The sequence below is a fragment of the Trichosurus vulpecula genome, chromosome 5 (assembly GCF_011100635.1).
Source record: "Trichosurus vulpecula isolate mTriVul1 chromosome 5, mTriVul1.pri, whole genome shotgun sequence".
Taxonomy (NCBI): domain Eukaryota; kingdom Metazoa; phylum Chordata; class Mammalia; order Diprotodontia; family Phalangeridae; genus Trichosurus; species Trichosurus vulpecula.
The window spans coordinates 294929125-294952811 of NC_050577.1; the positions used below are offsets into that span (position 1 = coordinate 294929125).

General features: G+C 45.8%; 1 protein-coding gene across 1 annotated transcript; it reads right to left on the bottom strand.

The window, feature by feature from the left end:
- Positions 1-1756: 1756 nt before the first annotated feature.
- Positions 1757-22009, bottom strand: CACNG2 (calcium voltage-gated channel auxiliary subunit gamma 2). Its single transcript, XM_036760809.1, has 4 exons — positions 21931-22009; positions 21715-21798; positions 4364-4504; positions 1757-2433 (listed from the first exon to the last, which is right to left on the bottom strand). Exons 1-4 carry the CDS (start codon positions 22007-22009, stop codon positions 1898-1900), a joined length of 840 nt encoding a protein of 279 aa, XP_036616704.1. The 3' UTR covers positions 1757-1897.
- Positions 22010-23687: the final 1678 nt, after the last annotated feature.

Genomic DNA, 23687 nt, shown 5'->3' on the forward strand with positions numbered 1-23687 from the left:
TGTGTGTGTGTGTGTGTGTGTGTGTGTGTGTGTGTGTGTGTACTATGGCTTCCATGAGTGAGTCAGTATTACTTAAACGTGGGCACATGAGGCTGGATCATAGAGGGGGAAGATGGGAGAACTTTGTGCAGGGGGCAGAAAGAGGGGGAATCTAGATGGATAATTGAGTCCAAGCGGGCATGAGTCAGTGTCTGCGGGTGTGAGTGTGTGAGTCTCCTTGGGATGTGTGGTCTTTGTTTTCAGTTATACACTCCCTCACTAACAGTTTCTTCCTCTTAACAGGAAGAGATGTTTTTCTCATAGAAAGAGTCATTTCCCCCTCCTCCACCAGTCAGCTCTGCTCCTGGTCTTTTGTTAGTTTTAATTGTTCTTAAAAAATTTTAAATTATTTCATTTAAATGGATTTATTTTCTGTTTTTTTTTCTTTACATGTTTCCCGCTAATACTTAGATTTCCCTTCTTACCCCCCCTTTTTCACAGTTTAAAGCTGCAAAAGTTAAAATAAAAAATATGATCTGATTTCTCTTGCAAGGAAATCCACATATTATATTTACATGTATGTAGTTTGTAGTGTTTTTGGAATAAAAAAAGCCACTTTTTTCTTTTCTTTTTTTTTTTTTAAAGAAATCTTTTGTCTTAGTGTCACTGTGATCAATCACTTCCCTCCCCTTGGACCCCTGGCCTGGGGGAAACAATAGGCCCCATGGTGTGGCAGCTACTCTTCACTAAGGAACTGAAAAGTAGTTGGAAGCCTTGGGCCAGGGGGACCATTTGACCCCTGGGACTGGAGGCAGGAGGGATGGTGAGTCTAACTGGGTCACTTTCTTTCCCCCTTCTTCCCTATGTGGATGGGAGAGAGTGGCTTTGTTTTCAAAGTCCTCCAGAAGGGTGGCCTTCTTTCAAATCAGACCTTGTTGGATCAGCCCAATTTGAGTGGGTGACCCCCTCTGCCCTCTTCCCCATTCACCCCTAGTGACTCTGAGCACAGGAGCATTTGGGAAGTGGCTCCCCATGAATTTCTGGGAATCTTGGAAAGTCATGGGCAGCCTTCCCCTCTTTCCCCATCACTCTGGGGCTGAGGGGGTCACAGTGGATCATCCTTAAGCACTGGGAGCTTGGAGAGGGGGCAATGGCCGATGTGAAACTCACCACTTCTCCTTCCTCCCACACTTGAGGGACCCATGAGAGACTAAGAAGCCTCGACTCCCCTAAAGACCTACAGGTTCAAAGGCTAGCACTGGGTCAGAGAAGGCATGGGCACTCCTTGCTTGGGGACATTAACCCAGAGACTCCAGGGCTTGGTGGTCACTGCTAATCACCCCCAGCCCTCTCATCGCCTTGAGGACTTGGGGCTCTGCTTCCCTCTACCCCCTAAGGGCAGTCAGAGCCCACTTTGGGTTAAAAGTGAACAGAAAAGAAATCTCATCAAAATAAAAATATAAACCCTGAAAAATTCCCCAAAGCCTCCCTCCTCATCCTTGCCTTGGTTTATTTATTTTTTAAATTTCTCTTGGTTCCCTTGGTTTTTTTTTTATTTGTTTTTATTAAATGTTAAAATAATGGTACATGGGAAATCATGCATTTTCTTTAAATTTATTTTCTATTTTTCTCTTTTTTAATCTCTCTTGCTTTTAAAGTGTTTTTTTCTCTTTTTTCCACATTTTTCCTGTTGTTTCTCTTCATTTCTCTTATTTTGTTTTTGTATTTTTTGTTGTTGACTTATTTTTTCTTTTTTTCTTTTTTTTCCTTTTTTGCTTTTGGAAGGTTCCCCCTTGGTTGGTTTTGTTCCCCCCAACCCCCCACCCCTCTTTTTCCACCCCCACTGACCCTAGCCTGGCCCGGCCTGTCACCCTGGCCTCTTTCCCCTGGCCCCTACTTGGAGCTCTGGGCCTCGGCTTCATACAGGGGTGGTACGGCGGTTGGCTGTGTTGGTGTGGATAGAGTCCTTGTTCTCTTTCTGGATACAGTTGTGAACTTGGAGGAAGCTATTATCCCTGTCAGAGTTGTACGTGGTGGTGGGGGTGGTGGCGGCTTTCAGGGGGTCCCTGGTTAGGGTGTACATCGAGATCTCTGTGGAGGGCAGAGTGTTGAACCCTTTTATGCCCACGGGGGAAGCATCCCTGGAGTGGGAAGGCTCGGTAGAACGGGAGCTGGAGCGACTTCGTCTCTGGTAGCGGTAGCGGTAGCTGGGGATGCGGGTGATGGCGGACGACTGGAGGTAGTCCGTGGCACGGGCGTTGGCTCGAAGCTGTTTGTGCCGGTCAATAAACATATGGACGGCCAACACTCCCACCATCTCGGCAATGATGAAGGACAGGGCCCCGAAGTAGAAGGACCAACCGTAAGAATAGCTATTTTTCTTGGAGTCACTCTTGGAAGGGTCTCCAGCATTGGCTGATATGTACACGATGATGCCGATTATATTACTCAGACCTATGAGGAAGGTGATGAGGAGGAAGCAGGAAGAAGAAGGCTAGTTAGTTCCCAAGGAGCAGTGGACGGCAGATGGCGCATACTAGAAGCATTAGGAGGGTCTGTGGAAGGTACCTCATCTTACAGATAAGGAAACTGAGGCTGGAAAGGTTAAGCACTATCTCCAAGGTAATATAGGTTCTGCGGATCCTCTGTTTAGAGCTGGAAGGGACCTTGGAAGGCATCTAGACCCATCTCCTTTATTTTATTGTTATTTTATTATCATACAATCATTGGATCACAGAGATCACTAGAGAGGCAGGGGACCTCAGAGGACATCCAGTCCAACCCCGTCTTTTACAAATGAAGAAATGAGTCCCAGAAGGGTTCAGAGGTCAGAGTCCAAGGTCACACAGGTCATGGTTCTCCCTCCTCACTTCCAGCCCTTGGGAATCCGGAGGGCCCTTCTGAACATGGGCCAGGTGCCAACTCTTATAGGAAGTCTGCTATGGGCCAGGCACTGTGCTAAGGGCTGGGGATACAAAGAAAGATTGCAAAAAAATAGCCCCTGCTCTCCAGGAAATTACAGTGTGATGGAGGTCAAGGGTGTGTGTAGAGCATATGATTAACAAATACTTGGAAACGCACTGCAGTGCAGAGGAAAGAACATTGAGTCTGGAGTCCAGAAGACCTAGGTACAAATCATACCTCAGGTACATACTGGTTGTGTGACCTTGGGCAAATCACTTTATGTCTGTCTGCCTCAGACTCTTGCCTTATAAAATGAGGGGATTGGATTTGATGACTGAGGTCATTTCTAGCTCTGAGTCTATGAACCTATGAGGAGATGATTTTTTAAGGTCCCTTTCTTCTCTGACATCCCCTATTCTAAGCTCCCTCCCAACCCAGACTTCCCTTGTTCTAAGCTCCCTCCCAGCTCTGACATCCCCTGTTTTGAGGCCCTGAGGCCCTACATCTTATGGTTGACTTGACTAATTCGGATAGTAGACTTCTCCTCAAAAGGCAATTGGGTGTTAATGAAAAGTGGGAATAAACATCAAGTGTAGGTCCTTTTCCTTAAAATTATTTTTATTATCAACTTAATCATAACAAATAGTAATATTTCGTTGTGCAAAGAATAAAAAAGAACTTCTGTCACAAACTGAACCGCTTCTTTTTTTCCCCCAACGTAATTGGGGCTGACTTGCCCAGGGCCACACAGCTAGTAAGTGTCTGAGGCTGGGTTTGAACTCAGGTCTTCCTGCCTCCAGGACTGGTACTTTATTCACTGTGCTACCTAGCTGGCCCTGAACCACTCGTTTTTGCATGTAGATTAAATTGAATAAAATTGCCCAGTTTGCAGCACTTCCTGAGGGGACTTTTGTTTTCCTGAGTATTTTTAAATGTTTTTATTGATGCCCTTCCTTCCTTCCTTCCTTCCTTCCTTCCTTCCTTCCTTCCTTCCTTCCTTCCTTCCTTCCTTCCTTTTTCTTTCTTTCTCTTTCCTTCTTTTTTTGTCCCTGTCTGTCTGTCTATCTGTCTGTCTCTCTTTCAACACCTGGGTGATTTGCCCTGTTTGTCCAGTGGCTGGATGCCACTGAGTCGGTCTACTCAGCTTGGTGGAAGCTGTACCACACTGCTCCCTAAATATGAAATGAGGCGTACCTATCTTTGCCCCACTCTCCCCCACAAAAATTCCGTCTTAGAGGGGCCCTTCCTCTAGAAAGTCACTACTTTCTGCTCTCAGAAAGCTTACCCTTCATTGGATGAAAAATACAAGAGAACCAGCTGTTTCCAGTTGTGGGGTGGCGCCAGCATTATTACCTGGGCCCCATTGTTCCTCCCTCTTTTCCTCCCTCCCTGCCTCAGTCTTTTCTGTACACTCCCTTCTTCTTCCTGAAGCCAGACCCTTCTGGCCACAGAACTGCCCATCCCATCATCATGTCTTTACCTGCAGACACGAAGAAGATGCCGGCACTCAGGATGATGTTATGTCGGGTTTTGTAGAACTCACTGGCTGCGATGCAGAGGCCCCCCATAAAAAGCAGAATCACGCTCAGGATGGGGAAGATACTGGAGGCTCTCACAGCCCCTGTGAAGCAGAGAGAGGGGGTGGGAGGAGAGAGAGAGAGAGAGAGAGAGAGAGAGAGAGAGAGAGAGAGAGAGAGAGAAAGTTGGTGGGAGACGCCAAGTACATGGGAATAGGGGGAGAAAACAGGAGCCTAGGAATGGGCAAAAGGAACTGGGAAGAGGAAGGGGTATCAGTGAGAGGGAAGGAGAGCTGAACATGTCGGGGACAGAAGAAATGAAAGATGTGAAGGGGAAAGGATAAAAAGGGAGAGAACAGAGGGAATGATGGTGATGCAAGGAGAGAAGAGCAGATAATAAAAGGGGAAGAGGACAGACTCCACCTCTGCTACCTCCACATGGGGAAGCTAGCAGAAGCAGGCACCCAGCTGGGGCCAAAAGTGATCATGATGGTGCTGGGAGAAAACACCAGGCTGGACGTGGAGGCAGGATGGGGAAAACCAGGGTGGGCTCCACCGAGAGAGCTGTTGTAGCAACATCTCCCTCCACCAATATTCAAATGCACAAAGGCTGCTACTTTACTGCTCTAGTCAATGCTTATAATTAGATTTTTTTTCCAATGTGGATCATTTACTCGTTCAGCAAACATTTCTTCCAGAGGTTCTTGCTCTGAAGTCTATGAAATTGTTTTAAAACATTTTGGTAGCTGTAATTCAATATAATGGGCTTCTGTTGTCGTTCTGTACTTTTTATTTTATTTATTTAAGAGCATGATTCTGAGACAGAGCCCACTAATGTTACAAGAAGGGGTCCATGATACACAAAAGATTCAGAGCCCCTATTTTATTTATTTATGGGCATCTTAGTGGTGGTATAGATAGATGGCTAGATTTGGAATCAGGAACACCTGGGTTTGAATCCTGCCTCAAACATTTACTAGCCATGTGACCTTTGGGCAAGCCATTTAAACTCTCTGGGCTTTAGTGTCATCATCTATAAACTAGTGATAATTGTGCACCTGCCTCAAATAAGATCAAATAAAATGCCATATAAAAATGTTTTGTAGATCTTAAAGTGGATACCCTTTATTGCTTACTCATCATCCATTTCATTAAAATCCTTTGTTCTTATACAACCTGCATTTCCCAGTGAATTTCCCTGCCCTCCCCAGAAAGTTACTCCTTGTAATAAATAATTTTAAAAGGAGGAAGGAAGTTCAGTGAACCTAAGTAACATATCGATTGGGTCTGACATTCTATACAGTGTTCTATATCCATAGTCCTCCGTGTTTGCCAAGAGTTGTAGGGAGACACCTTTTCATATTTCTTCTTTGCGGCCAAGTTTGGTCCCAAATAATTTGGAATCATTTAATTTTCATTGATTTGTCAGCTAGCCTTCCTTAAGCACTTGCTGGGGCTGGTTCCCAGCTCCATTGTTCAGCACCAGCATGACCTTGGACCCTCTTCCTCATCACCAAGTTTCCCTTTCTTTATTTGGAGAACAAAAGAGTTGGACCATACAACCTCCTAGACTCCTCCTAGCTCTAGATCTGATATATGTTCCTACCATAGTCTAGATAGGCACAGTGAGGTGACCCAGGGATACCCACATTTCTAAACAGCTTTAAGGTTTACAAAGTGCTCTCCCCCAAGCAGGCTCTGAGGTACAATGTGCAAGTATTATTGCACCCCACCCCCGGACCCATAGGGAAGTAGTTGTAAGAGGCAGGACTTGAACCCTGGTCTGCTGACTACTACAGCCAACCTCCCTTCCAGTCAACATCATTTCCTACTTTGAGAGAAGAGAAGGGTGGTAGCAATGTCCACTGGTAGGTCTCTTCTTGCTCGTGCCCAGTGCTCTGATCACAGGCCCCAGAAAGGAGAATATTCTCCTTCACAGTAAGTGATTTCCTTGGCCAGGCAATACTTCTCCCTGGTCCTCCTCCCCTCCCCTTCCTCTGGAGCAGCCTTGATTCACAGCATCACCAGCAGGCCTTGCTGGAAGGCTTCTGATCCCCAACCATTTGGAAAAGGGAAATGACATTATAAATAAAGAGGAGACAGGAGAGATTTCCAAGGGTCGGGAAGCAGCTTTTCTGATGAGCAGTGTGAGAGAAAGATCCCAGGCATCTTTCCCAGAAAGCTGGGCTCCCAGCAGGGAGGGTCCCAGAAGGATCTCAACACCCTTTCCCAGGAGGGACAATTGTGCCAATCCCAGGGGACTGGGGTCAGGCAAAGAGCCCTTGGGTTGGAATCCTGGCTATGGTATTTCTTCTCTCATTGACTGTGGGCAAGTCACCATTCCTGTCTGGGAAGGTGGACTCAATGATCTTCAAAGATGTTTCCAGTTGTGGACTCTGAGGATCCTAGGGTTCAGCCCAGTTCTGCAGATACAACTGATGTGGCCCAGAATGGTATCCTAAACAGAAGCGAGCTCACAGGCAGATTCTGAAGCAAAACTGAAGCCAGAGAAGAAAGAGTTGAGGGGGAAGAGAGACAGAGAGAGAGAGACAAAGACAGAGAGAGAGAAAGACAGAGAGAGACAGAGACAGAGACATAGAGAGACAGAGACAGAGGCACAGAAACAGAGAGAGAGAGAGAGAGAGAGAGAGAGAGAGAGAGAGAGAGAGAGAGAGAGAGAGAGAGAGAGAGAGGGACAGAGAGACACAGAGACAGAGACAGAGAGACAGAGACAGAGAGAAAGAGACAGAGATAGAGAAAGAGAGAAACAGAGAAGAGAGAGACAGAGATTGACAGAGACAGAGACAGCTATTGTATTGCAGACAGCTAAGAGCAAACATTGAAGAGTCATGTCAGTGGGAGGTTGGAGGTAGGGTAGAGCTTACAATACAGTATGAATTTGAGAGACCAGCTGGAGAATATGGGCAGAAGCTTATTCTAGGACAGTTCAGTAAAAGATATTTCATTTCCACTAAGGAAAGATTCTTTTTGCCCAGGAAGAAAGACGAAGGCTCCTGGGATCATGAGTATAAAGCTAAAAGGAGCCTTTGAAACCATCTAGTTCAATCTTTACAGATGTGGAAATGGAGACCCAAGGAGGTCTTGCTCAAAGTGACACAGGCAATACAGGACAGGATTTGAACTCAGATCTTCGGACTTCCAAGCCAGAGCTTCTTGTAGGAAATACAGATCCAGGAAAAGGCATGACGTTGATGTGTCGCATCCCATCTCATCACTCCCTCCTTTCCTCTCTCTCTTTCCCATGCCATTCATGCCTTTGTTCAGGCTGTCTCCCAGGTCCTTCTTCACCTCTGCCTCTTAGCATCCTATGTTTTTTTCTCCCTCCTTCCTCTCCCAGCTGTTAGGTCCTGCCCTTTGAAAATGATGGGATATTGGTTTAGTAAACATTCTACAGAAGCTAGTAAAGCTCCAGATAGAATGTAAGCACCCTCAGGGCAGGATTTCACTATTGTCTTTGTCCAGTGCCCAGCACTGTGTAGGTGCTTGTTGATTGAATGGTCTCATGTCTCTCTCTTTCTAGCACAGGGTTTTCTTCTCAGCCAGCTTGGAATAGTAGTCTGGGAAATTATAATTAACCCCATTTCCAGGTGAGGAATGTGAGGCATGGAGTGGGGAGTGGAACTGCCTAAGGTGATACAGATGTTAGTATATAACCAGGGTTCTAGCCTGGGCCACCTGCTCTTTCTATTATGCTCTTTTTGGAGGATTCATAGCTGGGTCTGGGATCAAAGTGGTTAAGAAAGAAAGCCAGATGAAAGAGGGCAGGCCATTGGCTTCTTGTCTTCTAGACCACCTTCAAGGTATAGAGTACAGGCTCAGAATGGGTCATGGGAAACATGCACTTCCTACACCCAGACCTGGGACTGTGAGTAGGCAAGGTGGGGAGCCCCACACAGTAGTGCCCCAAAATGGTGAAGAAAATAATACCTCAAAAAACAGACTAACCCAAATGGCAAAAGAGGTCCAAATAGGTAACAAAGACAAGAATGCTTTAAAAAGCAGAATTGACCAAATGGAAAAGGAGGTCCGAAAGCTCACCAAAGAAAATAATCCCTTTAAAATTAGGATGGAGCAAATGGCAGCCAAAGACTTTACGAGAAATCAAGAAATAATAAAACAAAACCAAAAGAATGAAAAAAAGAAAACAGTGTGAAATATCTCATTGGGAAAACAAATGATCTGGAGAATAGATCCAGGAGAGATAATTTAAAAATTTTTGAAAACCATGATCAAAAAAAGAGCCTAGACATCATCTTTCAAGAAATTATCAAGGGAAAAAAAGTAAATGCTGTGGGAGCCCTCAGGAGGAAGGAATGTCATCCGGTAAGGGAATCAGAAGACTTCCTGGAGGAGGCCAGAGTACAGAACATGTGCTTTGCTCACCCTGGGCTAGTCCACTTCCTCAGACTCATCCTTGAACTGTGCTAAGTTACTAGAAGGGCCTTCTTAGCATTGATTCTGCTGAGTCATCCCCAATCCCTGAGCTGCACCATTCACGTTCAGACTAGGGAATGGGTAGAGTCAGAGGGGATGGCACTGAGTCCAGATACCACCTCAGACTTTCCTGTCCTGGGCCTAAGGGTCAGTGTGGCTTGGCCAACTAGGCACTATGGTCTGATCCACCAAGTGATCACAGAAAGACCCAGCCCCAAGGCTGATTCCCTCTGCCCAGGTGTTTGAAGCTGAAAAGGGGTGTGTGTGTGTGTGTGTGTGTGTGTGTGTGTGTGTGTGTGTGTGTATGTGTGTGTGAGAGAGAGAGAGAGACAGAGAGAGAGACAGAGAGGGAGAGGGAGAGAGACAGAGAGACACACACACACACAGAAAGACACAGAGAGAGAGAGAGAGAGAGAGAGAGAGAGAGAGAGAGAGAGAGAGAGAGAGAGAGAGACAGAGAGAGACAGAGAGGACAGAGAGAGAGAGAGAGGGAGAGGGAGAGAATGAGGAGGAGAGAGAGAGAGAGACAGAGAGAGACAGAGAGACAGAGAGATAGAGAAACAGAGAGGGAGAGGAAGAGCCCCAGAGAGACAGAAATTGTCCACACCTCCTCTGTGGGATAATCTATGCAGAGTTAAGATAAGTGGTTTGGCACAGAGGGTGAACTCCCTTGGTGAGAGTTCCCTGGGTGGCAGGGAGGTGCTCTCACATAAAAGTCAGGCCATGGCTGCGCCACTTTCTGGCTTTTTGCCCTGTGGGACACAGCTGCCAACTTGACCCTTACTCTCTGTATGACCTTGAACAAATCACTTCACTGTACTGCCTGGGCCTCAGTTTCCTCATCTGTAAAAGGAGGGGGAGTGGACCAGCCCTGGAGGGCTGTGATTCTGATCCCTTTCGTCTTTCCCATTCTGAATCCGCCAGTCTACCCAGCACTCCCTCCCTCACTGGTAGAGGGAAGGAATATTAAACCCTGGCAGACAATGGCAGATGGATGAAGAAGGAAAGAAGGATTTGTGAAGCACCTCCGATGTACCAAGTCTTCTACAAATCTGATCTCATAGGACCCTCACAACAACCTATGGAAGGAGGTGCCACTATTGTCCCCATTTTAAAGTTGAGGAAACTGAGGTAGAGAGTGCTTAAGTGACCTGCCCAGGGTCATACAGCCTGTGAGTGTCTGAGGCTGGATTTGAACTCAGGTCTTCCTAACTCCAGGCACTGTTCCACCTGAGATTAACCTTGATGCCCACTAAAGATTTTAAGAAGAGGAGGGGAGAAGGGAGTGTCTAAAAATGTTTGAGAATGTGAATAAACGGAGGAAGGACTGGGCTTTTTGGGGTGTGCCTTACCCATATCTAAGCAGTCTTTCCAGACTGAGGACAGACATCCAGGCAGCCTTGGGCCTCTCTGCTCAATGCTGGCAGAAACCTCTCTATTAAAAGCAACCCCAAGGGCTTAGTCTGATTGGGCAGGAAGAGGAATTTTAAAGCAGTTGGTAGTGCGTTGGAGGCAGAGGAATTGAGATGAAATGCTGCCTCAGTTTCCTTATGTAGGAAAATGAAGAGATTGGACTAGGTTATCTCTAAGGCATCTTCCTACTCTAGTTCTGTGACTCTGTGGCTTTTTCATGAGCTCCTTGTGGCCTGGGTGACCTCTGAAGAACAGACCAGTCTCCTACCAGTAATTTCCTTGACAACAAGTCAACTGTGTGCCAACCTGCCCAACAGTCTCTGAGAAACTGTCGGCTTGATTCAGGGTGAGCTTTCCTTGGGGCACAATTAGAATTAGTCCAGGGGCCCGGGGAGTGACCTGTGCTTTGACCCACAGAATCTTGGCCCCCTGAGGGGGCCATGTAGTCCAGACAGTATGGACAGGAATACCTTCTACTATATCCCAACCAGCAGTGGTCATCTAGCCTCCATTTAACCTAAAGTGGGAGAGAATTTACTGTTGTGAACTCGTTAAAATGACACAATGTTATGTAAAGAGGTCTAGATGTGGAGTCACAGTTGTTGTTCAGTCGTGTCTGCCTCTCCGTTACCCCATTTGGGGTTTTCTTGGCAGAGATACTGGAGGGTTTTGCCATTTCCTTCTCCAGCTCATTTTACAGATGAGGAAACTGAGGTAAATGGTGTTAAGTGACTTGCCTAGGGTCACACAGCTAGGAAGTGTCTGAGGCCAGACTCAAGTCTTCATGACTCCAGCCCAGGTGCTCTATCCATTTCACCACATAGCTGCCCCACAGGTTGTCGCTGCCTTTCCTAAAATTAGGTGCTTAGAATGGAATGTCCCATTATGGATATGGTCTGAGAGGGCAGTCTGCACTGGGGTCATCGCTTCTCTTGGGCTATTATGCATTCATTAGGACACTTTGAGGTCAAATTAAAGGGTTGAAATTTTTTGGGGGTGTTGTGTCACACTGTTGATACTCATTGGGCTAACAGTCTTCTAAATTCGGTAGTTCTTTTCCCATGAGCCTTTGTCTACCCGTTTCTCCCTCTCATCTCATACTTGTACACTTGGGTTTTTGGAACACAAAAGTAGGATTTTACATCTATCCTTCATGTGCTTTACCAGCATAGGGGAGAGAGTAGTAACCACAACAACCATAAATAATAATGATGATGATGGCGATGATGCCTATCATTAGACACATAAGCTAAATGAGCAATATGCCCACAAAGAAGCATCAAACAAATGGGTGGATTTGTTTATTTGAGGACAAACCAGGATGACTAGAATTTAGAGATGTGTTATTTTTAAGGAGCCTGGACTTACTGGTCAGTGAAAGTAACGCAATGGACTAGTAGAGTGACACACTAATTCAAGCTGTAAAAATTAAGCACCTACTGAATTCTTAGTAAGACACAGATTGGTGATTAGAATTCTACATCCCAGGCTCTCTGTTATTAAAAAAGACAGCCTGCCAGATGACACATCCACATATTCCAAGCAGAAACCTCAAAACCTCCTTGAGAATCCAGCAAATAAACTCTATGGAAACTGGACCATTGTCATGGGTGGAACTGCTGCCCATAACACTCATCGATACTCATTTAAGAACAGCGGTTTCCATTGATGTCACTCCCCCAAATTCAGCCCTCTGAGCATTGGGGAGCGAGAAGCTTTCAACATGAACTTTCAACAGAAAGAGGCCTAGCAGAAGAAATCAAAACCACAGGGGAACAGGCGAGGTCTTTGTCCTGCCTGCTGCCAAGGATGCTTGCAGCAAGCCTCCAGAGGATGAACTTATGTCCCAATGCGTTTATTCAATTACAAAGAGTGGCTATTTTTTCCCACCTGTGCAAACAGTCTTTAGTTTTTTTTTTTTTTGGAAGGGGGAGGGCAGGGCAATTGGGGTTAAGTGACTTGCCCAAGGTCACACAGCTAGTAAGTGTGTCAAGCTTCTGAGGCCAGATTTGAACTCCCCTGACTCCAGGGCCAGTGCTCTACTCACTGTGCCACCTAGCTGCCCTGCAAACAGTCTTTAGAACAGGAAATATGAAAGAATAATGGCCAAGAGAATGATACTACATTTCCCACCTCTGGGTGTTTGTACTGCCTGTCTGTCATGCCTGGGATACTCTCCCTGCTTCCCTCCACCTCCTGGTTTTCCTGGCTTCTTTCAAGTTTTAGCTTCCCTGGTCCCCCTGTCTTCCCTTGGAGATGACCACCAGCTTACTCTATATACATTCTGTTTGTTTATAATTATTTGTAGATTATCTCCCCTGTTAGACTGGGAGCTGCCAGAGGGCAGGAACTGTTTCTGTCTTTCTTTATGTTTTTGGCGCTTAGCATGGTGCCTGGCACGTAGTAGGTGCTTAATAGATGCATTAATAACAGCTTTAAGTAGCCAGCATTCGCAGTTTAAAGGTTTGTGAAACACTGTGTCTCGTTTGATCCCCACAACAACACTGGGAAGTAGATACTGTTATTATTCCCATTTCGCAGATGGGAAGGGGAAGGTAACAAATATTTATTAAGCCCCTACTATGTGCCAGATTCTTTAGAAATATCTCCCTTGATTCTCACAATGACCCTATGAAATACTAAGTTACCAAAAAAAAAAATTATAGTTCCCACTTTGCAGATGAAGAAACTGGTGCCGAAAGAAGTTAAGTGACTTGCCCAGGGTCACCCAGCTCGTGTCTGAGGTAGGATTTCAGCCCAGGCCTTTCTGAGTCCAGGTCCAGTGCTCTGTGCACTGTGGCGCCCCCTAGCTGAGGAGCAGGTTCAGAAAGGTTGAATCACTTGATGGGGAGTTCAGAGGGGGGATCATAGATTTAGAGCTAGGAGGGGCCTTCTAGCTCACTGGGTCCAGTCCTTTCATTTGATACAAGAGGAAACTGAGGCCTAGAGAAGTGGGTTGGCTTGCTTGGGCTCAACAGCCGATATATGTTTGAGGCGGAATTTGAACCCAGGTCCTTCTACCTCTAAGCCCAGCACCCATCCCCCCATGCTGCCTCTGTACATTGTGCCTTGCATCTCCGGACACAGGGGGAAGTGGCCTGACCCAACTGTCCAGTCCTGGCTAAAGCCACCTCGAATCGGGCCCTGGGGATGGAACATCTCATTTGGTCTGGTGATGGGATGGCCCGAGCTCTTCTCCATCCTCGGGGATTCACCCTGAGACGCTACTTCACATGGAACGTTTTCAAGGTTAATAGATCGAAAAAAAGTGACCTACTTTTAATCCATTCGTGCAAATTTTAGTCTGTTGTTCCTGATGTGTGGTTATTTCCAACTTCAGGATTAACGTTCTGCTAGAGTTTCTTTAAAAAACCCAGCCTCGCCAAGGCGCTGATGCTCAGAGGCAGCCTAGGAGAGGGAACAGATGGGATGTCTCGAATGCCCCTCCCCCTCTGCTCTGCGGAGCCAAGGCGCCCCATCTTGGGAGACTTAGGTCCAGGCTGCCCCCTGCCCCCTGCCATGGACCCTTCTTCTGCATCTCTGGCCCTGGGGCAGGCTGCACCCTTCACTGGGGTACTGAGAACAAGCTGCCTGCCATTGTGGGCCTGTCCAGACCACACGGGAAGCTCCTTTGCTTACAGACACATAGGTCTTTAACTCGATTTATGTCCCTTGAAGGGCGGAGGGACTTAGAACAGGGGATGTCAGAGCTGGGAGGGGCCTGAGAACAGGGGATGTCAGAGCTGGGAGGGAGCTTAGAACAGGAGGGAGCTTAGAACAGGGAATGTCAGAGCTGGGAGGGGCCTGAGAACAGGGGATGTCAGAGCTGGGAGGGAGCTTAGAACAGGGAATGTCAGATCTGGGAGGGGCCTGAGAACAGGGGATGCCAGAACTGGGAGGGAGCTTAGAACAGGGAATGTCAGATCTGGGAGGGGCCTGAGAACAGGGAATGTCAGAGCTGGGAGGGGCCTGAGAACAGGGGATGCCAGAACTGGGAGGGAGCTTAGAACAGGGAATGTCAGATCTGGGAGGGGCCTGAGAACAGGGGATGTCAGAGCTGGGAGGGGCCTGAGAACAGGGGATGTCAGAGCTGGGAGGGGCCTTAGAACAGAGAATATGAGAACAAAGAATTTTACAGTTGGAAGGCCCTTGAAAATATTGACTATTAGAACTGGAAGAGGCCTTAGAGGTCCACTAGTCCTACAGACTCTTGTTAGAAATGAGGGAACTGAGGCCCAGAGAAGGTCAATTCCTTTCCCAAGACCCTCTTGTTAATGAGGAGCTCTCTGCATCCAACTAAACGACAGAGGCCACTAGGTGGTGCCACAGTGCCCAGAGCGCTGGACAGGGACTCTGACGCTCCCATTTCCAAGCCATTCTTAGATGCTTGTTAGCTGGGTGAACCCGAGAAAGACCTTGAACTTTTGTCTACCTCAGTTTTCTCATCTGTAAAGTAGGTACAAAATAATCACACCTCCCTCCCAGAGTTCTTGTGAAGATGAAAGCGGAATGAGATTTGTAAAGGGCTTCGCAAACCTTAGAGCGACCCCCAAATGCCAGCTATGTTAATATAATCAGCAGACAACACGTATCTTATATTAGGTCTTTCACCAAAAGACATTAGAATGCATTTTCTATTCTAACAACAATCCTTTTGTGGAAATGTGAAAGCTGAAGCTGGCAGGGATATGGTTAAGGGGAGGCTGCCAGGACCAGCCTGTGGGGCCTGACTCCGTGGCCATCTTCATTGCTTCCCTGGACCATACTCTAGCAGGCTAGCTGTAGTGGTGATTGTAAACTGAATGAGAAGGACAGAATCAGAACATTGGAACTAGAAGGGCCGTTAGTGGCCACTGCGTCAGACTCCCTCATTTTACATGTGAAGGAGACTGAGACCCAGACAGGGGAAATGTCAGTTACCCAGCTAGATAGTGGCATTGCTGGGACTTTGAACCCAGGACTACTAACCCTCCCCCGCCCCAAAGTCCTTTGCTCTTTCCCTAACCCCCTGCTGCCTCTTTGTCCTTCACTTGTCAACCTTTAAGGGTGGCCAGCACCCACTGGGTGATGCCTGAGGCCTTGGGCACGTCCTCAAGAGAAATCAAGCACAAGAAGCGTCTATGAGAAAAACAACCAAACAATCCAGGAGCACAGGGTGTCTGGGAGTCCCAAGAAAAGCACGTTGGGAGAGCTCACAACAGAAGCCAGACATCTGCAAGGCCTCCTGTTTCATTTCCCAAATCCCTGTAGCTGCTGGATGGACCTCATGCCTCCTGGGAAACAGAGATGCCAGGATGGATCTATCTTGCTGCTTTGATTGGAGAGGCCATCCCTTAAAGAGACAGCAGCGATCCATATCATAAAACACCGCCTGAATTTTTAATATGATCGATCTGAACGTAACAGAAGCCAATTTAGCCTGGGTGAGGAAAGACAAGGCCCCACTGGGCACAGAGCCTCACAGCTGCCCTGAAAGGGATCTGAGTAAGGCTGGGGCCAGATGGCCCTCGGTGAGGAAGGAACCTTCCCTGAAAGCACTGTCCTTGAAGTCTCTGGGTGGGATAGGAAACGGGCAGCAGAAAGGAGTGACATGGTATCCTGGAGGGCAGACTGGATCTGGGGTCACAGGCTCCAGGTTCAGATCCTGACCCTACTGTTACTACTTGAGCCCCTGGGCTTTCTCTAAGATGAGGGGGCTGGGCTAGATGGTCTCTGAAATTCCTTCAAGATCTAAATCTAGGATTTTATGGCTTCTGGATTCAAGACAGAATTTATCAGGTTGAACCTTAGCTCTGCCGTTTTTAAAATCACTTTCCCATTTGCAGTCTCAATTTCATCAGCTTTTTAAAATGGGATTTGTTGTTGAGTTGGTCTGACTTTTTGTAATCCTATTTGGGTTTTTCTTGGCTAAGATACTGGAGTGGTTTGCCATTTCTTTCTCCAGCTCATTTTACAGATGAGGAAACTGAGGCAAACAGGGTGAAGTGACTTGCCCAGGGTCACACAGTCAATAAGTGTCTGAGCCAGATTCAAACTCAGGTATTCCCGATTCCAGACCCTGCACTCTATCCACTTTGTCACCTAGCTGCCCTTAAAATGAGATAGATGATCTCTAATGTCCCTGTTGGCTTTACATCTATGGCCATTGTAAGTTTTATTCTTAGAACTGCTACTACTCCGGGTTGGATTCAATGTCCCCAGAAGTCAAGAGCTCTTAGCCTCCAAGGGTCATAGATTTGGAGCTGGAGGGGATTTCGAGGTCAGAGGTCCACAGATTTAGTGCTGGAAGGACTTTATAAATCATCTTATCCAACTGTCTCATTTGACTCTAAAGCCCAGAGGGGTACAGTGCCTTGCCTGGGGTCATTGGAAGTAGTATTCCACTCTTTGTTTTCTGACTCTGAATCCACTGTGCCAAGCTGCCCACTTCCCTGGGAATCCCTGACACAGAATCCTAGACTGTCAGAGTGGAAGGGGACCTTTGAGGGCATCTAGTGCAACCCCCTCATCTTGCGGATGAAGAAACTGAGGCTCAGAGAGGGGAACAACTTGCCTAAGACCATATTGCTGGTCAGTGGACTAGAAGAACTCAATGCCTGCTTTTTTGATTCCAGACCTCCCTCTTTCTCCTTGCTCTCAGAGGAGCCTAGGTTTGTAGACTTAAATTAGCAAGGAATCTCAGTTTTCTCATCCATGTTAGCCCACTATGGTCCCTTCCAGCTCTGGAAACCTAGGATTTGATGAGAGCGGAGTAGGCAGCCCAGCCCAGTGGAAAGGCCACACTGGATTCAGAGTCAGAAGATGTGGGTTGGGATGCCACCTCTAATGCTTACTTGCTGCGGGACCTCCGAGGTTAAATAACTCACTCCTGGCTGCCCAGGTTTCGGTGGCAGACTTAGTTTCCAACAGGAGGTGAACTCAAAGGATTGGACGTGGCCCTTGAAGCCTTACCCAACCATGGCTTAGGGGATGAAATTTTCCTGCTGCTATTTGCTGAAGGTTTGGCACACAGGCATACTTGCCAGCAGGAGAGAATGGTCCCTCTTTGCTTTTTCCCCGTGGCTATTGCCAGAGGGAGAGCTTCACAGAAGTGTGGTCCAGGGACCCTGGCCTCCTGGCATTCCTCGATTTCCATTTATTTTCCCTGGCTCTCCCTTCCATCCGGAATTCTCTTCTTCCTCATGTTGGATTCGTAGCTTCCTTCAAGCCTCAGTTAAAATCACACCTTCTGCAAGAAGCCTTTTCTGGCCTTCCTGAATGCTCATGCCTTCCCTCTCTCCAATTTATCCTGCCCATGTCTTGTTTGTATGTAGTTGGGTGTTTTTTGTTGTCTCCTCCATTAGACTGGCAACTCCTTGAGGATGGGGGTTGTGTTTGGTCTTTCTTGGCATCTCCAGTGCTTGGCACAGTGCCTGGCACATAGTAAGCATTTCCTAAATTCTTGCTGACTTGACTTAATTTAACAGGAGTGGGGCTATTATCTGAGTGGTAATTTTAAATTAAATTACAATAACATTTCTAATGTAACTGTCATGGGGCTGGACTTGGGCCCTTCTCCTAGAGCTGGGCATACATACATTATGGTCTCCTGCTAAAGGACATGTATGACATAGCATCTCCTAATTGGTCACTTGGTCCCTAGGCCTGGGGTTACACTGAAGATGACTCAGCCAGGAGGAGCTGTCCACTCGATAGGCCATCCGAGAGCAAACAGCTTGACTTTTCTTTTCCACTCTGGGTCTTTTCCAGCCTTTCCCTTTGAATTCTAGTGGTGGGGGGCAGAGAATTTTTCTCCTCTCTCACCCAGTGGTAATGGTGGCCCACAACCTAGGCTGATGGCAATGAGAATAGCCCTTGCCCAGGTGAAACAGGGATCCTGGCTGCTTTCTTCTCTGGGCATAGGTCTGCAAATAGCAACCAGCCATCCTGAGCAATGGATCTTCTCAGTCTTGGTGGTGACTACCTTGTGAATGCAAGCATTCCTGAGCTCGTGAATTAATTCTGGCCAACCAGTGGGAGGTGTTTCCTGGAACTACATTGTTTCTTAGCGGGCAAGGTGACCGCCAGCCTTAAAAGGACTAAAGAACTGTCCCTGACTGGCCAGCAAATGTGGAACTTAGGAATTGCTCAGACAAGTGGAGGTCTGAGGTGAATGTCTACTCAGCAGTCTTACACTGCACCTTTACCTTTGGGAAAGATTATAATGATGGGGATGGGTTATAGTTGTATGTTTTAATTAGGTATCTGTTAATGAATGCTTATGGCCCTTTTTCTGCTTTAAGCATTTCTTTTGTGGTTGAGAAAATGAAAAAAAGCTTCTTTATACCTGCTAAGTATTGCATATTTAATATCTTTTCTACAAAGTGCTCATAAATCCCCTTATGAGGACATCCTAGATATGAGTCAGACCAAAGCATTGTTTAGAGTCGGGGGTCAGCATGCTATGGTCTTTGGGCCAAATTTGGCCCATCAGATTCTTAGCTGTACAAAAACAGGAGATGGGCTGGATTTGGCCCTTGGGGTGCAGTTTTCTGACCCCTGGTTTAGAAATTTCCCCTTGAATCCTATTTTAGGGAAGGGGCATAACAAGATAGAGAGATAAGAAAAGCCTGACTCTCCTCTTTCAGTGAACACAGGATGAATTTGGGCCCTGTGTGAGTGCAGAACACCGGGCCTTGTGGAAAAGGGCTTTCTGAGGTCACATCTCATGACCTGGTCCATAGCTGTCTTACTTCTTTTGGAGCTTACTTGTTTGGCCTAGATTTGGGTAACTTCAGAATTCCATTTGGAATGCTCCAATGTTTTTCAGTGATAGAAATGGGATACCTCATGTGTCACAGGTACCCATTGGAAATATTTTGTTAGGACCTCCACCTGGATTTTCCTGTGCATTGGAAGAGATCCAGTGAGGAAATGTATGGGTTGCTCGAAGGACCTGTGGGAGGAGTTTTCACCATGGATTGTTTGATTTATCACAAGAAGGTGAGGGAATGAGTTCTAGTTTTGTTATAAAGACCCTTCATGATCTGGGACCTGATTTGGGACCATAAATTACTTTCCCTTCAAGAAAGGAAGCTATTTAAAATTTTTTTTCCTTTTCCTCTCATTTGCTAGGGTTGTTTTTATAATTTTAATTTTGTTTTCTCCTAATAATTTTGGGTTGGGACCTACAGTAAAAAGCAACAGGCAGGAGATAATCTATGAAAACTTGGTGAAATGTTGTTTGCTTATTACATTTGCATAATTTTGTATATGGGGTTAAGTATAATCTCCAGACCCACCAGGTATGGTAGGTTTTGGACCTCATAACAGAGTGTTAATTTTAGTATTTTTAAAAAACAGTGTTGAATACAATGCTGGAATTCTTGGCATGGCATTCATGAGACCATTAAGAATTGCACCACATTGGCTCTGGTGAGACTCTTTAGTTCAAGGCACTGTGGGAAGCACATAAAAGGATGTTGGGGCCTCCCTGGAACCTCAGTGAACTATCCAGGGTTGGGAATATGGGCAAATGTGCCCCAAATGATCTGATGGAGACATTATCAAAAGTAATGAGAATGAATGAAGTTGGACATTGCCTGTGTGTTACAGCGTGTTGAGTCAGAGAACCTGGGTTTAAATTCTGACTCCACCATTAATTTCCTTATGTGAACTTGGAAAGGTCATAGCCTCAAATCCAATGTTAATGCCTTTAATATATTTTTCCTTGTCTTGCTTTCCCCCCTTATTTTATCCTTTGGAATATAAAATCCTTGAAGACAGGGACCAGGTTGTTTTGTCTTAGTATACCCAGAGCCTAACACACAATGCAGGGCACATAGTAGGTTGGTTAAATTGAATTAGGTTTCCACTTTCTTTCCCAAGATGAGGACTTTGGAAGAGATGGCCTCTCTTGCTCCTAGTCTATGTTGATGACAATGTCATAGCCATATTTTCTGAGTCAAGATCAGAAGCTTTCTTCATTATGCTATACTATCTCTCTTCCCAGGAAACATCATTGGCTTGTTGCATTTTAGCTGAAAGAGACATTTCCTTGGGTTCTCAGCATGTTTTCTCTTGATAAATGTATTTCTCAGAGCTGCCATAGTGATTTTTCCTAAAGTACAAGTTTGACCATATCACTCTTCTATTCAATAAACTCCACTGGCTCCCCATTCCCTCTAGGAACAAATATAAACCCTCTGTTTGTAATCTAAAGCTCTTTCCAACCTGGCCCCAACCTACCTTTCCGGTCTCATTACCCATTAATCTTCTCCACATACTCTGTAGTCCAAACAAATCAACCTTCTTGCTGTTTCTTATATGAGGGACTTCATTTCCCATTTCTGTGCCTATGCACTGCCGTCCCTCATGCCTCAAATCCACTCCCTCTTCATTGCTGTCACTAAGAATTCTTCACTTCCTTCAAGTACCATATACTGCAGGAAGCCTTTCCTTATCATCTTAGCCACTAGCATCCTCCCCAACCAAGTGACCTTGTATTGTCTCTATATCTTATATCCGTATATGTTGTCTCCCTGACTCAGTGGAAGTTCCTTGAGGGCCCCACCTGGCCCATGATAGGAGCTTAATGGATGCTTATTGACTGATTAATCAGTGGCTGCTCGGTGGCCCAGGTCATAAATTGTGTCAAAATTTAATTTTGGCTTTATTTGATAGTTTTCCCCTCTAAAACTCTCATCCCCTTTTTTCTTTTTTTTCACTTTTATTTTTCCAATTACTAAGCATTTCTTTTCTCCCCCTCCCAATTTCCCCCCTACCTCCATTGCAAAAAAACGAAGAAAAACCAACCCTGCCCCTTTCTCTTCAGTGGAACCGTTAGAGAGAGAGATAGGTACTCCAGCCCACTGTGCCTGGCACATGGAAGGTGCTTAATAAATGGATCGTGATAACTCGATTGTTGGTTGATCCAAGAAGGAAGGATTGCCTTGTTCAAATTCCTCATTCCCTTTGAAGTTTACAAAGCACTTTCTCCACCATCATTTACTGAACCAGTCAGTGCAAGGGTTAGCACTCCCATTTACAGATTAAGAAACTGAGGCACAGATAATTTGAGTGACTTGTTCAAGGTCACATGGGAAAGATATTAGGAGCCTACATCATGGGCTGGAAGGGGCCTTAGAGGCCATCAAATAGAACCCTCTTATTTACAGATGAGAACAGTGACCACACAGGTCCAGTCATAGATCCATAGATGACAACACTGAATCCTCCTGAAGTTAAGTGACTTGACCATGGTCACACATCAAAGCATGCGTTTGAACACAGTCTCCTGGCACTGCCATATACCTGAAGGTTGGCTCCATTGGATTTGCCCAGAGCCTTTAGTAAGAGCTGACCTCTGATCCTACTTTTGGAAGTGAGGTTCTCCCTCAGAGATCCCAGATTACTGGGTGCTAGCACCCACACCCCCATGATTGAGAGGAAGAATCAATGCACTTACGGAGAAAATACTCTGCTGTGTCAGCTTCATAATCTGCATCCTCAGGGAAGTGATCGATTTGCTTACACAGACCTTTAAAATTCCCTGAAAAACAAGGGAGGAGAAAAAAATGAGCATATCAGAGCATCAGGGACCCCAGTTCCCAATTGTTTCTTTCTGCCTTCATTGCCTCTTAAGAACCCATTGCCTCCTCCCCTCAAAGAACAATCCCCAGACCTTCCCTTTGGTTCATGCAGGCATTGGGTGGCCCCAGACCCGGGACTCTGGAGAGAGGCTCTAAGGGTCTGGCTTCCATGAGCGTTTTCTGCTTAGAGCTATCCTGGGGGTTATCTGTGCTTTGATTAGCAGGAGGAGTTTTTATTCTGGTCTGAGGACTGTCACTGAAGAGACAATGAAGCCCTAGTCAACTCGACTGCCGTCAATTCTCTGTTGCTGTGAGTAGCGAGGGAGCAGGGCAGCAAAGCCGGGGAATGGGAAGGGCAGCACTTGCTGCTAGTAGTCCTGAGGTGGGGGGACCTACTGTGATGTCTTTCTCCCATTCTGAGACTGTCTGCAGGTCATAGATGAAAGCACCCCTGGGCTAGGGGTTTGCAAACTAGCCTTTACACGGTGGCAGCTGAGCCGATTATGTTGGCAGGAGGGAGAGCAAGAGCACCAGGTGAAATCTCTCCCTGGAAGATCAGTGCGCCTCTCTGATGTTTCTGAGCAGAATTCCTTTGTTGCCTGTTTGTGTTTTCCTGGGCATGTGTCTCTGGGCGAGTCTTGTGCAATAGACTGTATTATAAAATGCCTGAAGTCTTGGGCGCATTAAACATCTAAGGATTTGGATGATGATGACTCTATCACAAAGTCTTAAAACATTTTAAAAAAAATTTAGTTCCAGATTCTCCCTTTTTCTCTACCCTCCTCCCCAACTCACAAAGAAGGCAAGAAAAATGATAGAAAGTCATGCAAAACATTTCCCTATTAGCCATGTTCTGGGGAAAAAAAAACAAGAAAAAGAAAGAGAAAAAAATATGCTTCAGTCTGTACTCTGAAACTACCAGTTCTCTATCTGGAGATATCACTGTCTGAGTCCAGTCTTATTCTGTTGTTCTGCTGGTCAGAGGTCACAGGACCCCAACAATGATTGAGGAATGGGATGTGGAGGTTGTTCAAATCCTCTAGTTATGAGAATTACCATACAGACATTCGTCAACAATTAAAAACCTTAGAGTAACAGCAAAACATATTAACATGGAAATTACACTGAATGCTCATTCAACAGTCAACAAAATTTTACAGCCATATCCTGCCTAGCCCAGACAAATGTCATTCAGCAATAATATCATTGCTATGGTAGAACTGAATCCTGCCCTACTGCCATTGGGTTGATTGCCTTATATGCAAAGGAGATAATTCCATGAACTATAGAACTAACAATCCCTTGAAATGGGTCATTTCACCTAGAATTGGGTTTTGTGGGACTAATTAGAAGTGTTGAGTAGGGTGTGGTTATATCAGATACCACTATATGGGATACACTGTGTTAGATCCCAAGGATCCTCAGATCTGAGAGAAGAGATGAAAAAGGCACACACATAACTTTGAAAAATAAATTGTAAATATATATTTAGTTTATACATATGCACACATATTACTATATATAATTGTATTATATTAACTGGGCTGGGCTGAATTGTATTATATATCTATATACACACATATGTATATACACATACTTATAAACATGTACATGTATGTATACGTACATATAAAATAAAAGCCATCAGAGGCAGCATAGTAAATGGATAGAGAGCTAGCCTCAGAGTAAGGGAAATCTGGGTTTGAGTCCTGCTTGATACACAAGAAATTAAAGAAAGCTTCATGGAGGAGGTGGCATTTGATCTGGGTCTTGAAGGTTGGATGGGACTTTAACTGGTCTAGACTAGAGAACAGGATGAGCAAAGGAGACCTAAAGTCAGGAAAAGTGT